This window comes from Rhodamnia argentea, chromosome 6 (genome assembly GCF_020921035.1).
Source record: "Rhodamnia argentea isolate NSW1041297 chromosome 6, ASM2092103v1, whole genome shotgun sequence".
NCBI lineage: Eukaryota > Viridiplantae > Streptophyta > Magnoliopsida > Myrtales > Myrtaceae > Rhodamnia > Rhodamnia argentea.
In genome coordinates this window covers 1,115,383-1,138,500 of record NC_063155.1, presented here as the reverse complement: position 1 = coordinate 1,138,500, position 23,118 = coordinate 1,115,383, and the positions used below count along the sequence as shown (strand labels likewise).

General features: G+C 38.4%; 1 protein-coding gene and 1 long non-coding RNA gene across 2 annotated transcripts in view; one reads left to right on the top strand and one right to left on the bottom strand.

Moving 5' to 3' along the window:
* Positions 1-1,608: 1,608 nt before the first annotated feature.
* The window catches only part of LOC115726796 (squalene synthase-like), a 117,685-nt gene continuing 96,175 nt past the window's right edge, over positions 1,609-23,118 (bottom strand). The window contains exon 14 of the mRNA XM_048281044.1: positions 1,609-1,649. Within this exon, the coding sequence (XP_048137001.1) occupies positions 1,648-1,649 (2 nt within the window). The 3' untranslated portion in view covers positions 1,609-1,647. The remainder of the gene's footprint in view (positions 1,650-23,118) is intronic.
* On the top strand, positions 5,582-22,668 carry LOC125315612. Its single transcript, XR_007198843.1, has 3 exons — positions 5,582-5,685; positions 7,738-7,805; positions 22,319-22,668. It is a non-coding gene; the product is annotated as an uncharacterized LOC125315612 (long non-coding RNA).

Below are 23,118 nucleotides of genomic sequence, written 5' to 3'. Positions count from 1 at the left end.
TGGATTATGTAAATTTTGCGTGCAAAAATGAGGATTTTCAAGAACTTGATCGTACTCAAGATTGATGTCTTATGGATGGTGTGGTGGGTTTATACCGTTTTGCATGAGCACCTATGCTTCAAAGCATAGTCTTAAAACTTCTTGTACAACCTTCTTCTTCATCAAGTGCCGAGAAGAATTGGAGTACTCACTTCTTTGTGCACTTGGCAAGAAGAAACAAGATGACTCAAGACGTGCAGAAGATTTGGTTTTCATTCATAACAACCTTCGTCTTCTATCAAGAAAAAACTCACAATATATTGAAGGAGAGATCAAGATATGGGATATTGGTGGAAATGCATTTGACACGTTTGAAGATGTTAGGGTACTTGAAGTTGCGAGTCTTTCACTTGATGAGCTTGAAGTTGCAAGTCTTTCACTTGATGAGTTGGATATAAAGTCCATTCTTTTGTCGAAAGAAGCGAATAATGTAGATGAATGACTTGTTGTTATATTTGATGGTGAAATAGGGTTTGTTTTTTGTTTTCGATTTACTGTTAAATGTTAAATTTAATGGTGGAATGTGGATAATGGATTGCTTGTTTTTTTTTTTTCAAGGTTTATGGATTATTGAAATGAAATGTAGTTGAATTTTTTAATTCGAAACATTTATTCTATGGAATCGTAAAAATGATAATCTATCATCTATATATTAAAATAGACTTTTAATATCCAATGTGTTGAAATTTTTTATTTTTTAGGAAATTATGTGTCAGCGTGTCCTGTCAATACTATATAACTTTTTACTCAAGTTTTGTACATGAGGATCCGATGTTCGAGTTTTCATATAATGGAAGTTTTCTGTCTTTTTATATTACAATTGGTGGTCAAAAGCTTTTTATTTTCAGTCTCACACATGCAAAATCATGTTACCTACAGTCTACCATGTTGGCTTATGAAAATGCTTTAAAGAACTTGTATTAGAGCTTAGGCTACCCTTTGAGAAAAAAAGGTAAGTGTTCATTGTGTTACTAGCTGTTTTCACCCTTTTAATAGGCTTGATGGACAAACAGAGTGCTCGGTAAGACATAAGTTGGTCGAGAACGTTTAACGAGCCTACAATAAGGTAGAGGGCATTTTTTGTGCACAGTCTAACTCCTTAACCTATTTTTGTTAGATTGTGCAGCAAAAATGCCCTAATATTTCACACGTGAAAAAAAAAAATCCAAACGGTTTAGTGATAAGCCAACAGAAACGTGAAACGCTTCCTGCCATTCCAATGTTTTCAAATGTACCTCCGGAGCTCCATCTCCTTGGTAAGTTCTTGCAAAAAAAGTCATGTTCATAATAAATATGATCCACCTAAGAGTATGTGATCTATCTAGATTTAGACCTGCTTTGTCATTCTGAATGAATGGGTAAACAAACGAGCCAGGGACGCAAGCTGGCAACGGCATATCCCGTTGAAGCAGAGGTCTTCTTGATGTGGAGGTTTCTACTCCCACAAAATAATGCATAGTTAACTTGGCAAGCATAACCTGACTTAAGTACATACATACATAGACATGTGTTGATGCCGATGTATGTATGTACTTAAGTCAGGTTAAGTACATACATACATCGGCATCAACACATGTCTATGACTTGCTGGTGTTCCCACAAAGCCCATCCTGCACAAGAGAGAAAGCAAAGGAATAGAAGTTGGGGGGCAATTATACGAGAAGTTCGTAGCAATCATTGGTCGCGTGCATTACGCTGTTTGGAACTCACGGTAATTACTTATTCTACTTGCCAAGAATTGAGCAAGAATTGTTGCCAGTATAATGAGCAAAACGAGGACCTGCAATTCAGATTCTGATAAGCAAATGTTAGTTTTTCTCTTGTTTGGGTTACTTGTCAGCATATTGTTTCTTAGACCAGCCAAATGAAATGCAAAGAGTAACATCCACAGCTTACCGCTGCTTTGAGGTTTCCTTCATGTCACCTCTGTTTCCACCTAGGAGAGCTTATTATCCTTGGTTGCATTTCTTTTGGCAATCCAAGAAAAAGTAAACCAAGTAATGCTAACTGTTTGATAGCACTTATGATCATCTACAAACTGTCCTTTAAATGGAAAAGACGGCTGTTCTTATCATGTGAAGAATAAATTGACCAAGAACAACCTTCACTCTTGTTCTGTCATATTCTTTACAAACTTGCTATCTTTGTGATGATCAATTGAGAACTTAGTAACTCAGATCTGACTCTTCACATGAAAATTTTTTATGAGACAATATTTCAATATAATGACTCTTCATGAATAGAGTGTTCCATAGAGTATTCACGTGTATTCTAGTAACTTAAAAGATTCACCACTAACACAACCGACTAGCATATTCGATTTCAACTCTTTTTTGGCCAACCGTCAAAAGATGTCAACATGGGTGGTCCTTCTATCCCTTTTATCGAGTTTGTCATGTAGCAAGGTTTCCACGCTCGTGTTATTTGGATTTGATTTTCGAAATGTTAAAACAAGGACAAAGAATTTGATAAATCGGTCAAAGATTTGCGCATTTTATATCTGCAAGATAATCATAATCCTATTTTTTACCTGGCTTTCTTTAGAAAATCGCGTAAACATGGACATATTCGACGATTGATATCATTGAAGACCCTAACTTATGTTCATTGTGACACGAATACCTCAAACTTTATATCGTGTCACAAAAAATTGTTCTAAACCGTACTCACCGTGGCACTAATATCCTAATTTTTTTTCTGTGTTAGTAAAACCCTCAAGATTGCCTCAATCATGAAATGTGCTGGAACCAATTCCGGTTAACACCATCTTCATAATAAATAATAAATAATTAATTTCCACAGAATAAATAACAGAAATATTGAGCACGTTAGCTTAAACAAACTAACAAAAATAAAAACAAGAAAATACATGTACTCTAAGTCGCTGGTGCCAAATACAGTAGCCGGAAGCCCAAGTTGAGCGAGGGGTGGGCTTTGACTTTGAGTCAATGCTCATCTAGAATCCAGATGGACCACCAGCCGCTTCTTCAACACTCTCCAGCTGCAATGGCCGCCGTCCATTCCCGTTCTTCCCGGTAGCTTCTTCTCTCCCACCGCTATTTCTTAAGATCTCGCCCTTTTTAATCACGTGGAATGTTAAAGTTGAATGCGAGACTAAGAGTAATGTTCATTAAATCATGATGTTTTGAGTGTTACTTCATAAGATAAAGTGTGGCATAATGTGATTTGATTCCTTTGGGTTGTGCCACAAAAGCCCATCCTGCACGAGAGAAAGCAAAAAAGCAATACAAGTTGTAGGACAATAATCCGAGAAGTTTGCAGCAGTCATCGGTCGCGCATTATGCTGGAAGGAACTCACAGTAGTTACATTAATCTGCATACAAAGAATTGAGCGAGAATGATTGCCAGTATAATGAGCAAAACAAGGATCTGCAATTTGGATCCTGATAGGCCAAAAGTGTTGTTTTTCTTTTGTTTGAGAGAAATCAATGAGCGAGCGAGTGTTTCCAGAAGAAATTGCTCGGGCAAGAGTACAAGACCGACCGACGCAAGGAAGCGGAAGGATGGTGAATATAAATGCTTCGCCGAGAGCTGCTTCGAAGAGGAAGGCCTCCGTCTCTGCTTCTTCATGGGACCGTAAAGCTCATAGCTTCAAAGTCCATAGAGAAAATCGAGAGCGGATCCGAAGAAGTAGAGGCCGGAGCTTTTCCCTTCGAAGCAGTCCTATTGATCCGCCGGAAAGGTACAGTGCCGACCCCATCTTCGGACGGCTCCGGACGCCTCCCGAGTCCCGAGATCACGAGAAATGATAGAGAGTGAGTGAGAGATGAGGGTGTTAGAATTTGGTTTTTATAGAGAACGAGGGCAATACTACAAGGAAGAGGAAGAAGATGATGAAGTTCGTAGTTAAACGTACGATCTAGGTGTTTTTTGAGTGATCACTAGACTAGACTTGGGTGTAATCATGAAGAATGATAGCCATCGTTAATCAGAATGCTTTCCGTAATCTCCAATTTCCCAGAACAACCCCTTGCATTAATAGAGAATGCAGATTTTCTTCTTCGAGGGTTTTATTTAGTGATTCTTTTGGTCAAATATTCAATGAATTTGGTTTCATGGGGTTCGTGTATTTAGTTCAGCACAGACGGAGAGAATGAATGGTGTTTCGAGTTCCAATCCCTGGCACGCTTTGTAAGTCTCGCTTGCTTCACTCCTCGTGCTTTGAAAGAATGAAAAGTTATTTTATTAATTAAGAACATAAGGCAATTGAGCGATAAATCGTGCGGAACAGCAACAGACACTTGCCGAGAGAGAATGTTTTTATGGATTCCACCATGAAGATTTAAAAAGGCAGTAGAGCGTGCGGGTTTCCAACCTTTTTCTTGAATAAGTTGATACAACAATTAAAGAAGAAATAGAAACGGTCGTGGGCAGCCTGGCATTTATTCGTCCAATTTCGGGTAGAATTGAAAACCGATTCTAGATTGGTCCAATTCTCGATTCCAAAGTTTTGGAAATCCGAATACATAGCTAGAGGGTTGGTTCTTAGTTTCAGGCCGAGAGTTGGATCACTCAGAGATTGATCACCTCTACCTTAAGGGTCCGACATGCATAAGCACATTTTCCATCAAAACGAGCATAGACATTACCGACATTCAACAAAATTGAGTGTTTTTAATCGGGAGAATAAACATGTTTCGTTGCTCTAATTAGGGCGGTGTTCGAGGGGGTCCCAAATTCAGAAGTGAATAATTTATTAGCCAAACATTCTTTTTATGAGTAGATCCTTCTCTCTTCTTCTCGTGGCGAACAAACTTTTCGGCAAGCAACAAATTCAACAGTTTTTATTAATTCAACTTTAGTCATCCACTTTGGAAAAACTTGATGCATCATGAAATCATGTTTTAAATAAAGTAAACAATTATTTCATGATTTTTATGTCTTAAGAAAGAAAAAGGACATAACCTCATTGATTTGTTAATAGCATTTTTGCCCTTTAATTTTTCATTTTCCCATTTGCTCATAGCTTTAAAATAAAAAAAGGAAATACAGTCAAGAGGGCCGCCTTGTGGGGTGTTGGCGATGGCCAGCATGGTTGTAGGCGCCTTGGCGAGAGCTTGCGAACCATCATGCCCGGACCTAGCTAAGGGCCGGCACTACATGGATTTAGAAAAACTGCTAGGGATAAAGGTTAAAAAAAAAAAGATCCGGAAGAGGTGCCTCGTGCATTTACCTTAAATGGCCTAAGTTTTGTGAGAGGAAATATAGTTAAAGTAGAAATGCGGAGACCATGGATTTAGTTGGGGACACCCACTTGATTTTAGGCTAGAAATACTCCGTCCAAATAATGCCCAACTTATTATATTTTCCGTTTTGGTTCGTCTCATAATCTTGCCATTGCTTTGGATTCTGTTCTTTTCTTTTTCCATTTTTCGTTTAGTGTAAACAATAAATGGGAAGAAAGATCGGGCTGCCACGGAATGTAAATGCGTATTCCATGAGGATACAACTTGAACTTACAAGTATTTCACGTCCAAATTGGGCTACTATAGAGTGATAAAGACTGATACGAGCAACAATCAAACACGGCTTCAGCATCGGAAGTACATTACGACTACAAGCTCAAATTGCGGACCCACGCAAAAGACTTCAACTCAAGACAGATACAGAAGCCACAAAATCAGTGTAACTAACCCCAATCATTCGCAATATAACCGCAGAAATGAAGTATAGTCCAAGCCTATTTAAATGCTGCCTTGGCCCGCCGATAAGACTCTAGGAAGATTTCCGCCTGTTCTCTTATCAAAACCGCCTGTTCTACCTTTAGAGCGGCATGTTTTGCCTTTAGGGCCGACTTGTTCAATCGCAAATCTCGCCAAGACTCCTTCAATTCGTCCAGCTTCTGGGGATCCATCGCATGCAATCCGATTTCTATTACCTCCCGATCGAGCCCCGTTTCATTGACCCGCAATAAGGAAGACACGCTGCTCCAGTATTCCGGTGGCTTCGACGGAGTAGCAGGAAGCGAGGCGGGCACCTCTCCTTCATCGCCGGGTTTGCATGCCGGAGGAGGACGGCCTCTGCGTCGCGGTGCCATGAGGGATGACGGAGGAGTCAGTGAGAGAGATGAGGGGGGTTTGGGCTTTCGGTTTTATAGAGACGGAGGACGGGATATCACGAGCAAGAGGGAGAAGATGAGGGATACAGAGGGTTTTCTGGTTGCACTGCAGGTTTTTGCTTGCTAGAGTTGATTTGAAGATCTCTCCGCGTTGGGAAACGGAGGTCTTGGTAGGGGAAGAGTCGAATCCCACGAATTTTTTTTTTTTGTGTGTTTCTCTTTCATTTCATGAGTTGCTCCAAAATTTACTTATTTAAATGATCTAGGTCATATATAGTATGTTGATTTTTTTTTTATGTTGAGTCGTTAGTACTTTAGGGTTTTATTTTTATTATAAAGTGTTCTATTTACTTATAAAATATTCAAAAAAAATTATGACCGAACATAAAGTATTCAATTAATAATGAAAGAAACTTTTTAAGCTTTGGCCACCACCATTAAATGATGATAACATACCTTCCATAGATGAAAACGCAGATTTTCTTAATTAATCATGTTTATGGTCAAATATTCAATGAATTTGGTATCGATGGGGTTTCGTTCGTGTATTTTGTTCAGCACAGACGGAAAGAATGAATGGTGTTCAAGTTCCGATCCTTTGGCATGCTTCATAAGGCTGGCTTCTGACCCATCACCTCCTTAGGCGCGCCAAAAGAGAAGCATGTCAATTATTGTCTCTTCGTTCGATCAAAAAAACAAAAATATTGTCTCTTGGTCAGTCCAAACCGTCGAAACGAGAGAAGAGAAGAGGAGAGATGGTGAAGCTGCAAAGAGAGCAAATTTTCATAGAGATTTGATGGGGGACGTCTGGAATCATCCAATTCTACAAAACTTTCGTTTTCTTAAAGCATTTTCCTATTATTCAACTATCAACAATAAGTTTCTTGTTGGTCTATTTTATGAATTCCTATTATTTGATCCGTTGGAGTCTGAAAGAGGAAGAGGAAGAGTTCGGGGGGCCCTGTGCTTTATTTAATTCCTTAGCATTCTTCCGAGAAGCATATTGGAATGCCTTTCCAACTTCTCTGGTTTATGTTTTAAATGTATTTCTTCCCCCTTTTTTCCCATTAATAATTTTTTTTCTTTTTTTTTTCTCAAACGTTTAATGAGAATTTCGTTAGATGGGATTGGTGTAAACAATATTTGCCAAGTGTCGATGTTGGTTATATCTTTCTTTTTTTTAACCTTATCGCTCCGTGGTACTTTTCACTTGTAAATTATATGTAGGATGCAGTTTAAATTTATTTCTGCCTGGTTTTATTTTTGTTTTTGTTTTTTGTCTGGTTTTGTTTAGATGCAACAAAAATGATCTATCCATTATTTATTTATATAGAACTCTCACTTTAAATAAAATAACTTTCGAAGATCAATATGGATATCTAATATTTAATATTTTCTACGGGCTTATTAGCCGATTAGTTTTGCATTATTAAGGAGGATTATTTCTAGATAGATCATTTTTGTTGCTTAGCAGAAAATACTAAATATCGTGCCGGGAACAACGTATTAGCGGGGCCTTGGTGCAAATCTTTACATTACAACTGAACTACAAAGCTTGAATTGCGGATGCACGTAAAACACTTTCATTTCAAGACAAGATTCTGAAGCCACAAAATCAGGGAACTAACCACAATCGTCCGAAAAATCACAAAAACGATTCACATTTTAACCACGGAAATGAAGTATAGTCGGGCGTATTTAAACGTTGTCTTGGCCCGCCGATAAGACTCCAAAAAGATTTCTGCCTGTTCTCTCATCAAGATCGCTCGTTCCGCCTTCAGGGCCTCGTGTTTTGCCTTTAAGGCCAACTCGTTCAGTCGCAAATCTCGCCAAGACTTCTTCAATTCGTCCAGCTTCTCGGGATCCATGGCGCGCATTCCGATTTCTGTTACCTCCCGATCAAGCCCCATTTCTTTGAGCCGCAACAAGGAAGACACGCTGCTCCAGTCCTCGGGTAGCTTCGACGGAGTAGCAGGAAACGAGGCGGGCCGCTCGCCTTCGTCGCCGGGTTTGCATGTCGGAGGAGGATGGGCTCCGCGTACCAAGGTAATGACTCCGATTCGCGAGATCATGAGAGATGACAGGGGAGCGACGGAGAGAGACGAAGGGTTTGGACTTTGGCTTTCGCAGAGGCAGAGGGCGGATATATATCAGGAGGAAGAGGGAGAAGATGAGGTATATATATAGGGGTTTCCTGGCTTTTGCTGGCTTCCACCAGGTTGGACGAGATACGTTTCGTCATGAGAACTTTCGATTAAGTTGGATCCGACGGCTGGAGATGAAACATAAGTTCTCCATACGGCTTCGAGGAATGGAAACTGCACTATCTTCTGCATGAACAATTAAGTGGATTTTCTTTTTCCCTCTCTTTTCGACGTTCAAATAATTTGAAAAAAGAAAAAGAAAAAAGAGCTCAGGAATGTGACCCTTGCTTCTTCTTCTTTTTGTGTAATACCCTACAATCTGCTGCAATCTAAAGGTGTCGAGTTGAATTTGAGTCGGATCAAATATGATTCCATGCATAGTAATATTACATACTAATAAATCATGAGAGTGCATTCCATATCACCAATTTCTCGGGAAAAAACCTCCTATATTAAAAGGGAAAATCATCAAAATGGATATGATTTATTGCAACGAAAACCCTTTTTTTTTCTGAAAGAAGAAATATTGCTAAAAATCCCTTGTAAATGTCTGATTTGAATGCAGATTTTCTTGTAAATGTCTGATTTGAAGATGATTTTCTTTGGTTTCTTGTTGCAGAGAATGCAGATTTTCTTCTTCGAGGGTTTTATTTAATAATTTTTTTGGTCAAAATATTCAATGAATTTTTTTATGGGGTTCGTGTATTTTGTTTAGCTCGAACGGAGAGAATGAATGGTGTTCGAGTTCCAATCTCTCGCATGCTTTTTAAGGCTGGCTTGCTTCGCTCCTCATGCTTTGAAAAAATGGAAAGTTATTTTATAATTAATGATAGAAGGAAATTGAGCAATAAATCGTGCAGAAAAGCAACAGAGACACTTGCCTAGAGAAAATGCTTTTATGGGTTCCACCACGAAGATTTAAAAAGGGAGTAGAGTGTGTTGGTTTCCAACCTTTTTCTTGAATAAGTTAACACAACATTTAAAGAAGAAATAGAAAAGGTCGTGGGTACCCGTGCATGTATTGATCCAATTTCGAGTACAATCGGAGACCAGATCCGTCCAATGATCCAATTTCGGGTACAATCGGAAACCGGATCCAAGATGCAGATCGGTCCAATTCTCGATTCCAAAATTTTTGAAATCCAATTACACAGCTATAGGGTTGGTTCTTAATTTCAGGCCGAGAACTGGATCCCTCAGAAATTGATCACCTCTACCTTAAGGGTCCGGTATGCATAAGCACATTTTCCATCGTTTTTTTCTTCTCGTTGCGAACAAAATTTTCGGCAAGCAACAAATTCAACAGTTTTTATTAATTAAACTTTAGTCATCCATTTTGAAAAAACTTCAAGCATCATGAAATCATGTTTTGAGTAAAGCAAACAATTATTTCATGATTTTTATGTCTTAAGAAAGAAAAGGGACATAACCTTACCGGTTTGTTAATAGCATTTTTGCCCTTTAATTTTTTTTATTTTTCCTTTTCCCGTTTGCTCGTAGCTTAAAAAAAAAGAAGAAATACATGCAATAGGGCCGTCTAGTGGTGCGTTGGCGCTGGCCGGCATGAGCGTAGGCGCCTCGGCGAGGGCCAAGACAGGGCAAGAGCCTGCGACTCATCATGCCTAGACCTGGCCGAGGACCAACACCACATGAGTTTAGAAAATTTGCTTGGGATAAAGGTTAAAAGAGAGAGAGAGAGAGAGAGAGAGAGATTTGCAAGAGGTGCCTCATGCATTTACCTTAAATGGCCTAAGTTTTGTGAGAGGAAATATAGTTAAATGAGAAATGTGGAGACCATGGATTTAGTTGGGGACACCTAGTTGATTTTTAGGCTAGAAATACTCTGTCCGAATAATGCCAACTTATTAATATTTTCGACTATGTTGCACCGACACAAGACGCGGCTCGTGAATTCTCAAAAAATAAAGAATTAAGACACGTTATATATTATATATAATTTTTTATATATACATGATAGAATGCAGAAAATTAGTTAATAAAAAAATTAGGTCTATTCAATTTTGACTCACCCTACCTCCAGACGCACGAAAGTTTCCCTAGAAACATAGGTTTTCGAATACATTCAGGCATTTGATTTGGGGGATGCGGTCCTTTCGCCTTGAGCGGCTTAGGCGGAGCAGCAGAAACTTCTCCTCCTCCGCCATCGTACCTCTCCTTTTCTTATTCTTTCTTTCATTGATTTTTTACTCTGGCAAACCGATATTGATCTTCCAAAGTTAATTTTATTTAATTATGTCCCTGAGCTCGTTCCCGCGGTGACCTTATTTTGGACATATTAGCAGGGAGGGACCTTGGGTGCAATTCTTTTCATTTCATTTTTTATTTTCCTTTTGTGCCTTTCGTTTAATGTAAAAATAAATAAATGAGAAGAAAGATCATGCTCGGCCACAAAACAGAACAAGACTCTAAGAAGATTTCCGCCTGTTCTTTTATCAAGATTGCATGTTGTGCCTTTAGGGCAGCCTATTGTTCCTCTAAAAACGCATGTTTTGCCTTCAAGGCACCCTCGGTCAATTGCAAATCTCGCCAGTCCTCCTTCAATTCGTCCAGCTTATCGAGATCCACCTCATGCAATCCGATTTCTATTACCTCCCGATCATGCCCCATTTCATTGACCCGCAATAACGGCGAGCGCACGATGGTCTACGGTGGGTGGGGGGCGGCGGTTGGCGATGTGGGGCGGACGTTGGCAACGGGCGGTGGTCGCGTGCGATGACCTACAAAGGTCGGCGGTGGTTGGTGGCGGGAGCAGTTGGCTGGTAGCAACGGTGGGCGACGGTCGGGGGAGATTTGCGGTGGAAGGCGGTAGGCGATCGCGGGTGGTGGTGGGCGACAACCGATGGAGATTGGTGATGGGCGGTGGCGAGCGGTGGTCGATGGGATGGTCGTGGGCAGCTATGAAGGTCGGCGGAGGTGGGCGAGGTCCAAAATGGGTGATGGCTTAGTGAAAAGAAATGGAGGCGAAAAGTACTTTTTAAATTTTTTTTGTCACAAAAATACTTATTGAGTTGAGAAGAAATTTTTTTAAACTTCTCAAATTAGGAAAAAAACAATATGAGAAGTGAAAATTAACTTTAGAAGTGAAATTTTTTATTAAATGGATTTTTACTTCCGAAGTGTTACGATGCTCATCCTTAGGTTCCAGAAGAAATTGCTTGGGCAAGAGTACAAGATCGACCAATGCAAAAGAAACGGAAGGATGAGGAACATAATGCTTCGCCGAGAGCTGCTTCAAGAAGGAAGGCCTCCGTCTCTATTCCTTCGCGGGCCCGTAAAGCTCATAGCTTCAAAGCCCATGGAGAAGATTGAGAGATAGTTTGAAGAAGCAGAGACCGGAGCCTTTCTCTTCAAAGCAGTCCTATTGATCCGTCGGAAAAGTACAATACCAACCCCGTCGTCTAACGACCGCTCCAGACGCCTCTTGAGTCTCGAGATCACGAGCAATGGCACAGAGTGAGCGAGAGATGAGGCTGTTTGGGCTTTGGGTTTTATGGAGAAAGAGGGCGATACTACAAGGACGAGGAAGAAAAAGAAGAAGAATATGATGATGATAATGGGCTACCGAAATGACAAATCAAGATGCAAGCGGGTCCATGCTTGAATTTTACTAAGGAAAAATATACTAAAGTACATTTATTGCTAATCGCACAAATAAACCTTGCCGCATCAAGAATTTTAGAAGAACTAAGGAAAGGGTCCCTCTCTTATAGAGGGAGGGTCATCAAGTTTGCCCTTCGTTTAAAGTAAAAAAATAAATGGGAATATAAATACGTATTTCACGCTACAGATACCTACTTCACATCCAAATTGGGTTACCATATGACGATATAGACTGGCACGAGCATTAAGCAAATACATTACAACTACAAGTTTGAATTGCGGATACACGTTAAAGACTTCATTACGAAGGCAAAATCACGAAAGGGATTCACATTTAAATCACAAAAAAATAATAATAATAAAGTATAGTCAAGCCTTTTTAAACGCTGCCTTGGCCCACCAATAAGACTTTAAAAAGATTTTCACCTGTTCCGTCATCAAGATCGGCCAACTCGTGCAATCGAAATTCTCCCCAATTCCACTTTAGCCATCCATTTTGCAGATAAAAAATTCCATACATCACCGGATCATAATGTTTCCAAGCTGAATAAACAAAATATTTCATGATTTTTTTATGGTTTAAAAAAAAAGAAAAAAAGTCATAAGGTCTTACGTGGGTTGAAGTGTAAGGGCTGTTTCTCAATGTGGATAGATCTTCTTCGCCCCGAAATTTATTTCGCCAACCGATTATCTAGAAACTCTTGAACGATGAAATAAACTGAGAAATTGCGAGGGTATGAGTTTACTTTACGGACAGTCAAATGGTCAACAATGAAAGGAAAGAACCCGCAACCGATCGAAATGCTAACGTGGGATCAAGTTAATCTTTGTTTGAGAGGTTTCTGATCTTCCTTTTTGGCTTTTTAATGATCAAATTAAAATATAGTTTTGGTGACATTGTGGTCGTCCTCGTCACACATGCTGTTCTTCGTCGGTCAGTACTGCTGCGAGTAGACACGACCCACTCCTGTCTGCGTCCCACTGACTCTACGCTAAGACGAGGCAAATCTTTACAAAACGACACAGTTCAGCTTCAGCATACCCTCTTTTTTGGAGACGTTAAAATCTACTTGCTTGCAGGCTTTTTGCTTAATAGGAGTGGATTTTAAAAGATCTTCGTCAGGTTGGGACGACCAAGATGGTGTGACGTTTCATCACACAGATTCTTCAATTGGGTAAATATCTAACGGCTAGGACGAGTCTTTAGGTTCCCGGAGCTGACTTCGACGGACGCACGGACATGACTCTCTGCACTCTATTCTGAAAATGGTACTTTTAAAGTTGATTCTCCTCTTCCCACTCTGTTTTCACGGGCGCAACATTAAAGAAGGAGCAGCAATTTGTTAATATTTTTTAAAAAATAGAAGATCCGTCCAGTCGAATCCCACGATTTTTTTTTCCTTGTTTTTTTACATTTCACGAGTTGCTCCAAAATTTACATAGATAATGATCTAGGTCATAGTATATCGATATTGAGTTGTTAGTATTTTAAGCTTTTATTTTAGTTACAAAGTATTTGATTATTTGCGCAACGTGTGGCGTTATTTATCGACCTATGTAATAAATTATGAAGGAAACTTTTTAAGCTTTGGCTGCCACCACTGAATGATAATAATAGACATTCAATAGATGAAAAAGCAGATTTTCTTATTTAATAGTTCTTTTGGTCAAATATTCAATGAATTTGTGTTGATGGGGTTCGTTCGTGTATTTTGTTCAGCACAGAGGGGAGAGAATGAACGGTGTTCCAGTCGGGGTTCCAATCTCTCGCAAACTCAAAGAGAAGGCAGCCTCTTAGATTATTCTTCTGTTGGTCAGTTGAGATGAATGCCTTTTCAACTTCTCTGATTTATATTTGAACTTATTTCTACCCCTTTTTAACTTTAATAATTCATTTTTTCTGGTCAAATGTTTAATGAGAATTTCGTTAGATGGGATCGTTGTATTTTATTCAGGAGAGAGAGAGAGTGAGTAGAGCTACAGAAGAGATTTATGGAGCATTGGAAGTAGATGTGAAACGACGCTATGGTGGAATGGAACAACAGCGAAGCCCTGCTTCGCATTTTTTTCATTCTTTGTCTCATCTTAAATACAAAAAAAAAAAAAAAAAATGAATGGTTTGTTTTAGCTTACTTAAACATTTCCTAATTAAAACTACTGTTTGGTTACACCAAATGAAAAATTAGTTATTTTGGCAACGATTCTAATTCGAAAAAGTGATTCTGAGTGGAATTATTTTTTCTGATTCTGTTCCTTTGATGAATTTTAAAGAATTAGAACGTGTTTGATAACTACACAAAATTTTTGTTTCTCTAGCAAAAATGCCTTTGGTAACTACACAAAATATTTGTTCCCGAAAATAATTTATCTTCCCAATTTTTATCATTTAAGTCAAATAATTACCTAGTTACTTTGAGAAATTTCATCATACATTTCGAATTAATTGAAAATTACTTCATATTTATTCTATTATATAACATATTGCATATAATATATTTTTGTGCTATTCCGTCTACTTGTCTTGTCATAACCAATCATTTTAAGCTTAAAAAAAGATAGATCATGTTGTATGTGTACATGCAAATGGACTTATCACCGATCTTTGAGGAAGGTAGATCGGGAATCTTATTGAACGGTCGGGAGAAACCGTTCGATTCTACGCAATCAGAGAAATCTACGGTCCAAGGACTTGGGCACATCGGTGTTTTCATCGATGCCCTTTCGACATCGAAATTAAGTGTTTTCTAAACTTGATTTATGCAAATTTTTAATTCATTTTTAAACCTATGAGATAAGCTAATGCTAAGTACTCACGCATGTTGTTTTTTTCCTTTTTCAAAGTTTCTAAAACTAGACTAAATCTAAAATACTTAAACCTGGGGAAATCACAATCAATGAAATCAAGTACACAATTAAAGAATCATGATATCGATAAATTACATCATTGACCTATGAAGCTGTAAGGGCTTAGAGAAATGTGATTCGGGTTTAATTTCAAATGTGCTTATGATTTTTCTAAAAAAGAATAAAATATATGAAATCTAGGCCCAAATTTATAAAATAAACTAAGCTTATTCTATTTTAAGGATTTTTTGAAATTTTTCTGATTTTTAAGCATTTTTTTTTCAAATTTTATATTTTTATATTTTTATTATCTTATATATTTTTCATTAAAAATGAGACATCGTTCTGTTTTGTGATTTTTAAAAGTGATTTTTTTTCCAAAATCATTTTTTTTTGTTCTTATTTTTGCACCAATACTATTTTCAAGAACAAAATCAGAATCGAAATCATTTATATTACCAAACATAATTCTCATCCTTTTTGTTTTTAGGGAATAGAATTAGAGAACCAGAATCGTTGTCACGTAGGCCCTTACGATAATCTTTGATAAATAACATTTGCCAAGTATCAATGTTTTTGTTTTTTTGGGTGAAAGCCAAGTGTCAATGTTAGTCCTGTTTGCTCCGTGGTACTTTTCACTTGTAAATTATATATAAGATTCGGGTTGAATTTATTTTCTCTCTGGTTTTGCTTAAAAGCAACAGAAATGATCAATTACAATTTTCTTAAAAAAATAATGCTTGACTGGAGCTGATTATAGCCCTTTTAATATTACGACTAATGATATGAATTTCTAAATGCGAAGCATATATATATTTTCATTGCACTAGGCATACCTTTCAATGTAGCTAAAGTAAAATAAACTAACTAGAAGTTAGAACTAACAAAGATAACAAACGCTTCCCCGGAACAAAAAAAAGTTAAAAAAGCGACACGTTATTTCTTCCTTATAATTTAGTACAGGACAATAACGTGCTGCAAACGAAATATAGGAAATGGGGATTCCCACTTGGTGTGATTTGCAACAAATCTCCTTCGTGCGATTTTTAATTTCTCAAGAAAATTGGACAACTATTCATTTTTCAATTGAAAAATTACTATGTTGACCTTAATTATTTGGGTTGATATCAATGGTGGCTGCCAAAACGCAGACCTATCCAATTCCATAGCTTCTAAAAGCTGATCTTCTGAGTAGTCTAATCTTTTGCTCATTCTGGAACACGCAAGACTCAAGGGCCCATTTCAAAGCTGGCGAGACCTCGTTTTGTTTTGTCCCATCCCCTTTAGACTTGAGCTACTTCTTCAGCCTATTTGCCCATAATGACGTGCAGAGACCGATCGACACAGGGAGAAGTGAAACGACGCTGTGTTGGGAACAACAGCGAGGCCCTAATTTGGCATAAATATTGAAGGGAAAGCAGCTCCATAGGGAGGTCGCACCATTAAACTAGCCCTTCTTCGACAGAATGGTTCTGCTGCTCGACATTTTTAAGAGGAGCTCAGATGTTGGTGATAAGAAATTGGTTTTTAGCCGAATTATTCATTCTTGTGATCTTATCAAATTCTATATTTCAATTTTCAAAGATATTTAGACAGTATAAAACTGGCAAGTTCTGGAGAAAAGGAAAAGATTCGTAGTTTGTACTCTTTCTCCAATTGTATAAAGTGTTATGCAGGGGCCATATGGGGCCATGTGGTTATTGTTGTGGTCGTTATCATATGGTTCATTCAATAGGAGTGTTTGTTATGCGGGGGTCATATGGTTCTTTGACATGATATAATACTCATCTTACCTATTTTCTTTTGTTAAATAAGGTATTATAGTGATCAATGACTCGACGAAGATCCTATTCAAGTTTTTCCATACGAGAATTATGAGATCAATCAAGAAAGAAAGAAATGCATTAGGAAATACTTTCCTAAGGAGAATGAGCTCTACAAGATGAATTTGGATTATGTAGATTTTGCGTGTAAAAATGAGGATTTTCAAGAACTTGATCCTACTCAAGATCGATGTCTTATGGATGGTGTGGTGGGTTTGTACCGTTTTGCATGTACACCTATGCTTCAAAGCATAGTTTTAGAACTTCTTGTACAACCTTCTTCTTCATCAAATGCCGAGAAGAATTGGAGTACTCACTCCTTTGTGCACTTGGTAAGAAGAAATAAGATGACTCAAGACGTGCAGAAGATTTGGTTTTCATTCATAGCAACTTTTGTCTTCTATCAAGAAAAAACTCACAATATATTGAAGGAGAGATCAAAATATGAGATATTGGCGGAGATGCATTTGACACGTTTGAAGATGTTGGGGTACTTGAAGTTGCGAGTCTTTCACTTGATGAGCTTGAAGTTGTAAGTCTTTTACTTGATGAGCTGGATATAAAGTCCGTTCTTTTGTCAGAAGAAGCGAATAATGTAGATGAATGACTTGTTGTATTTGATGGTGAAATAGGGTTTGTTTTTTGTTTTCAATTTACTGTTAAATGTTAAATTTACTGGTGGAATGTGGATAATGGATTGCTTGTTTTTCTTTTTTTCCAAATTTTGTGGATTATTGAAATGAAATGTAGTTGAATTTTTCAATTTGAAACATTTATTCCATGGAATCATAAAAATGATAATCTATCATCTATATATAAAAATAGATTTTTAATATACAATGTGTCGAATTTTTTCATTTTTTAAGAAATTACGTGTCAGCGTGTCATGCCGATGCTACGTGACTTTTTACTAAAGTTTTGTACATGAGGATTTGATGTTCGAGTTCACAGAATGGAAGTTTTCTGTCTTTTTATATTACAATTGGTGGTCAAAAGCTTTTTATTTTCAGTCTCACACATGCAAAATCATGTTACCAACAGAGAGGATATTTTAGTATATAATACAGTCTATCATGTTGGCTTATGAAAATGCTTTAAAGAGCTTGTATCGGAGCTTAGGCTATCCTTTGAGAGAAAAACGGTAAATAGGCTTGATGGACAAACAGAGTGCTTGATAAGACATAAGTTGTCGAGAAGGTTTAACGAGCCCGCAGAAAGGTAGAGTGCATTTTTATTGCACAATCTAACTCCTTAAACTATTTTTGTTAGATTGTGCAACAAAAATGCCCTGATATTTCACACGTGAAAAAGAAATCCCAATGGCTTAGTGATAAGCCAGTGGTCTCTCTGGTAGAAGACGATACGCTGCAATCGGCTCATCGGTTGCAAAAACATCCCAACAGAAACATGAGACGCCTCCTGCCATTCCAATGTTTTCAAACGTACCTCCCGAGCTCCATCTCCTTGGTAAGTTCTAACAAAAAAAGTCATGTTCGTAATAAATTTGATCCACCTAAGAGTATGTGATTTATCTAGATTTAGACCTACTTTGTCATTTTGAATGAATAGGTAAACAAACGAGCCGGGGACGCTAGCAAGCTGGCAACGGCATATCCCGTTGAAGCAGAGGTCATCTTGATGTGGAAGTTGCTCCTCCAACAAAATAATGCATAGTTAACTTGGCAAGCATCACCTGACTTCAGTACATACATACATCGGCATCACACATGTCTATGACTTGCTGGTGTTCCCACAAACCCCATGCTACACAGGAGATAAAGCAAAGGAATAGAAGTTGTGGGGCAACAACGCAAGAAGTTCGTAGCAATCATTGGTCGCGTGCATTATGCTGTTTGGAACTCACAGTAGTTACTTGTTCTACTTGTCAAGAATTGAGCAAGAATTATTGCCAGTATAATGAGCAAAACGAGGACCTGCAATTCAGATTCTGATAAGCAAATGTTCGTTTTTCTCTTGTTCGGGTTACTTCTCAGCATATTGCTTCTTAGACCAGCCAAATAAAATGGAAAGAGTAACATCCACAGCTTACTGCTGCTTCGAAGTTTCATTCATGTCACCTCTGTTTCCACCTAGGAGAGCTTATTATCCTTGGCTGCATTTCTTTTGGCAATCCATGAAAAAGTAACCCAATTAATTCTAAATGTTTGATAGCACTCGCGATCATCTGCAAACTGTCCTTCAAATGGAAAAGACGGCTGTTCTTATCATGTGAAGAATAAATTAACCAAGAACAACCTTCACTCTTGTTCTGTAATATTCTATATAAACTTGCAATCTTTGTGATGATCAATTGAGTACTTAGTAACTCAGATCTGACTCTTCACGTGAAAATTTTCTATGAGACAATATTTCAATATAATGACTCTTCATGAATAGAGTATTCCATAGGCTATTCACATGTATTCTAGTAAATTAAAAGATCCATCATTAACACAACTCATTAGTATATTTGATTTCGACTCTTTTTTGGCCAACCGTCAAAAGATGTCAACATGGGTGGTCCTTCCATCCCCTTTATCGGGTTTGTCATGTAGCAAGGTTTCCACGCTCGTGTTATTTGGATTTGATTTTCGAAATGTTAAAACAAGGACAAAGAATTTAATAGATCGGTCAAAGATTCGTGCATTTTATATCCGCAAGATAATCATAATCCTATTTTTTACCTAGCTTTCTTGAGAAAATCATGCAAACACAGACATATTCAACGGTTGATACCATTGAAGATCCTAACTTATGTTCATTGTGATACGAATACCTCAAACTTTATATCGTGTCACAAAAAATTGTTCTAAACTATACTCACCGTGGCACTAATATCCTAAATTTTTTTCTGTGTTAGTAAAACCCTCAAAGTTGCCTCAATCATGAAATGTGCTGGAATCAATTCCGGTTAACACCATCTTCATAATAAATAAAAAATAATTAATTTCCACGGAATAAATAACAGAAATATTGAGCACGTTAGGTTAAACAAACTAACAAAAATAAAAACAAGAAAATATATGTACTCTAAGTCGCTGGTGCCGAATACAGTAGCCGGAAGCCGAAGCTGAGCGAGGGGTGGGCTTTGACTTGGAGTCAATGCTCATGTAGAATCCAGATCGACCACCAGCCGCTTCTTCAACACTCTCCAGCTGCGATGTCCGCCGTCCATTCGCATTCTTCCCGGTAGCTTCTTCTCTCCCACCGCTATTTCTTAAGATCTCCCCCTTATTAATCACGTGGAATGTTAAAGTTGAATGCGAGACTAAGAGCAATGTTCATTAAATCACGATGTTTTGAGTATTAGTTCAAAAGATAAAGTGTGGCATAATGTGATCTGATTCCTTTGGGTTGTGCCACAAAAGCCCATCCTGCACGGGAGACAGCGAAAGGAATACAAGTTGTAGGACAATAATCTGAGAAGTTTGTAGCAGTCATCGGTCGCGCATTATGCTGATGATGCTGGAAGGAACTCACAGTAGTTACATTGATCTGCATGCAAAGAATTAAGCGAGAATGATTGCCAGTATAATGAGCAAAACAACGATCTGCAATTTGGATCCTGACAGGCCAAAAGTGTCGTTTTTCTTTTGTTCGGGAGAAAGCAATGAGCGAGCGAGTGTTTCCAGAAGAAATTGCTCAAGCAAGAGTACAAGACCGACCCATGCAAGGAAGCGGAAGGATGGTGAATATAAATGCTTCGCCGAGAGCTGCTTTGAAGAGGAAGGCCTTCGTCTCTGCTTCTTCGCGGGACCGTAAAGCTCATAGCTTCAAAGTCCATAGAGAAAATCAAGAGCCGATTCGAAGAAACAGAGGCCGGAGCCTTTTCCTTCGAAGCAGTCCTATTGATCCACCGGAAAAGTACATTGCCGACCCCATCTTCAGACGGCTCCGGACGCCTCCTGAGTCCCGAGATCACAAAAAATGATAGAGAGTGAGTGAGAGATGAGGGTGTTTGGGCTTTGGTTTTTATAAAGAACGAGGGCAATACTCCAAGGAAGAGGAAGAAGATGATGAAGTTCGTAGTTAAATGTACGATTTAGGTGTGTTTTGAGTGATCACTAGACTAGACTTGGGTGTAATCATGAAGAATGATAGCCATCGTTAATCAGAATGCTTTCCATAATCTCCAATTTCCCAGAACAACCCCTTGCATTAATAGAGAAGGCAGATTTTCTTCTTCGAGGGTTTTATTTAATGATTCTTTTGGTCAAATATTCAATGAATTTGGTATTGATGGGGTTCGTTCGTGTATTTAGTTCGGCACAGAGCGAGAGAATGAATGGTATTTCAAGTTCCAATCCCTGGCACGCTTTGTAAGTCTCGCTTGCTTCACGCCTCATGCTTTGAAAGAATGAAAAGTTATTTTATTAATTAAGAACAGAAGGCAATTGAGCGATAAATCGTGCGAACGACCAAATGACACTTGCCCGGAGAGAATGTTTTTATGGGTACCACCATGAAGATTTAAAAAGGCAGTAGAGCGTGTGGGTTTCCAACCTTTTTCTTGAATAAGTTGATACAAAAATTGAAGAAGAAATAGAAACGGTCGTGGGCAGCCTGGCATTTATTCATCCAATTTCGGGTAGAATCGGAAACCGGTTCCAGATTGGTCCAATTCTCGATTCCGAAGTTTTCGAAATGCAAATATATAGCTAGAGGGTTGGTTCTTAGTTTTAGGCTGAAAGTTGGATCACGTAGAGATTGATCACCTCTACCTTAAGGGTCTGATATGCATAAGCATATTTTCCATCGAAACGAGCATAGATATTACCGGCATTCAACAAAATTGAGTATTTTTAATCGGGAGAATAAACACATTTCGTTGCTCTAATCAGGGCGGTGTTCGAGGGGGTCGCAAATTCATAAGTGAATAATTTATTAGTCAAACGTTCTTTTTATAGGAAGACCCTTCTTTCTTTTTCTCGTTGCGAACAAACTTTTGGGCAAGCCACAAATTCAACGGCTTTTATTAATTCAACTTTAGTCATCCACTTTGGAAAAACTTGATGCATCATGAAATCATGTTTTAAGTAAAGTAAACAATTATTTCATGATTTTTATGTCTTAAGAAAGAAAAAGGACATGACCTCACCGGTTTGTTAACAGCAATTTTACCCTTTAATTTTTCAGAGCTTTAAAAAAAAAAAAGGAAATATAGTCAAGAGGGCCGCCTTGTGGGATCACATGGATTTAGAAAAACTGCTTGGGATAAAGGTTTAAAAAAAAAAAAAAATCTGGAAGAGGTGCCTTGTGCATTTACCTTAAATGGCCTAAGTTTTGTGAGAGGAAATATAGTTAAAGTAGAAATGCGGAGACCATGGATTTAGTCGGGGACAGCCACTTGATTTTTAGGCTAGAAATACTCCGTCCAAATAATGCCCAACTTATTATATTTTCCGTTTTGGTTCGTCTCATAATCTTGCCATTGCTTTGGATTCTGTTCTTTTCTTTTTCCATTTTTCGTTTAGTGTAAACAATAAATGGGAAGAAAGATCGGGCTGCCACGGAATGTAAATGCGTATTCCATGAGGATACAACTTGAACTTACAAGTATTTCACGTCCAAATTGGGCTACGATATAGTGATAAAGACTGATACGAGCAACAATCAAATACGGCTTCAGCATCAGAAGTACATTACGACTACAAGCTCAAATTGCGGACACACGCAAAAAGACTTCAACTCAAGACAGATACAGAAGCCACAAAATCAGTGTAACTAACCACAATCATCCGCAATTTAACCACGAAAATGAAGTATAGCCCAAGCCTATTTAAATGCTGCCTTGGCCCGCCGATAAGACTCTAGGAAGATTTCCGCCTGTTCTCTTATCAAAACCGCCTGTTCTACCTTTAGAGCAGCATGTTTTGCCTTTAGGGCCGACTTGTTCAATCGCAAATCTCGCCAAGACTCCTTCAATTCGTCCAGCTTCTGGGGATCCATCGCATGCAATCCGATTTCTATTACCTCCCGATCGAGCCCCGTTTCATTGACCCGCAATAAGGAAGACACGCTGCTCCAGTATTCCGGTGGCTTCGACGGAGTAGCAGGAAGCGAGGCGGGCACCTCTCCTTCGTCGCCGGGTTTGCATGCCGGAGGAGGACGGCCTCTGCGTCGCCGTGCCATGAGGGATGACGGAGGAGTCAGTGAGAGAGATGAGTGGGTTTGGGCTTTCGGTTTTATAGAGACGGAGGACGGGATATCACGAGCAAGAGGGAGAAGATGAGGGATACAGAGGGTTTTCTGGTTGTACTGCAGGTTTTTTCTTGCTAGAGTTGATTTGAAGATCTCTCCGCGTTGGGAAACGGAGGTCTTGGTAGGGGAAGAGTCGAATCCCACGATTTTTTTTTTTCTGTGTTTCTCTTTCATTTCATGAGTTGCTCCAAAATTTACTTATTTAAATGATCTAGGTCATAGTATGTTGATTTTTTTTTTTATGTTGAGTCGTTAGTACTTTAGGGTTTTATTTTCATTATAAAGTGTTCTATTTACTTATAAAATATTCAAAAAAAATTATGACCGAACATAAAGTATTCAATTAATAATGAAAGAAACTTTTTAA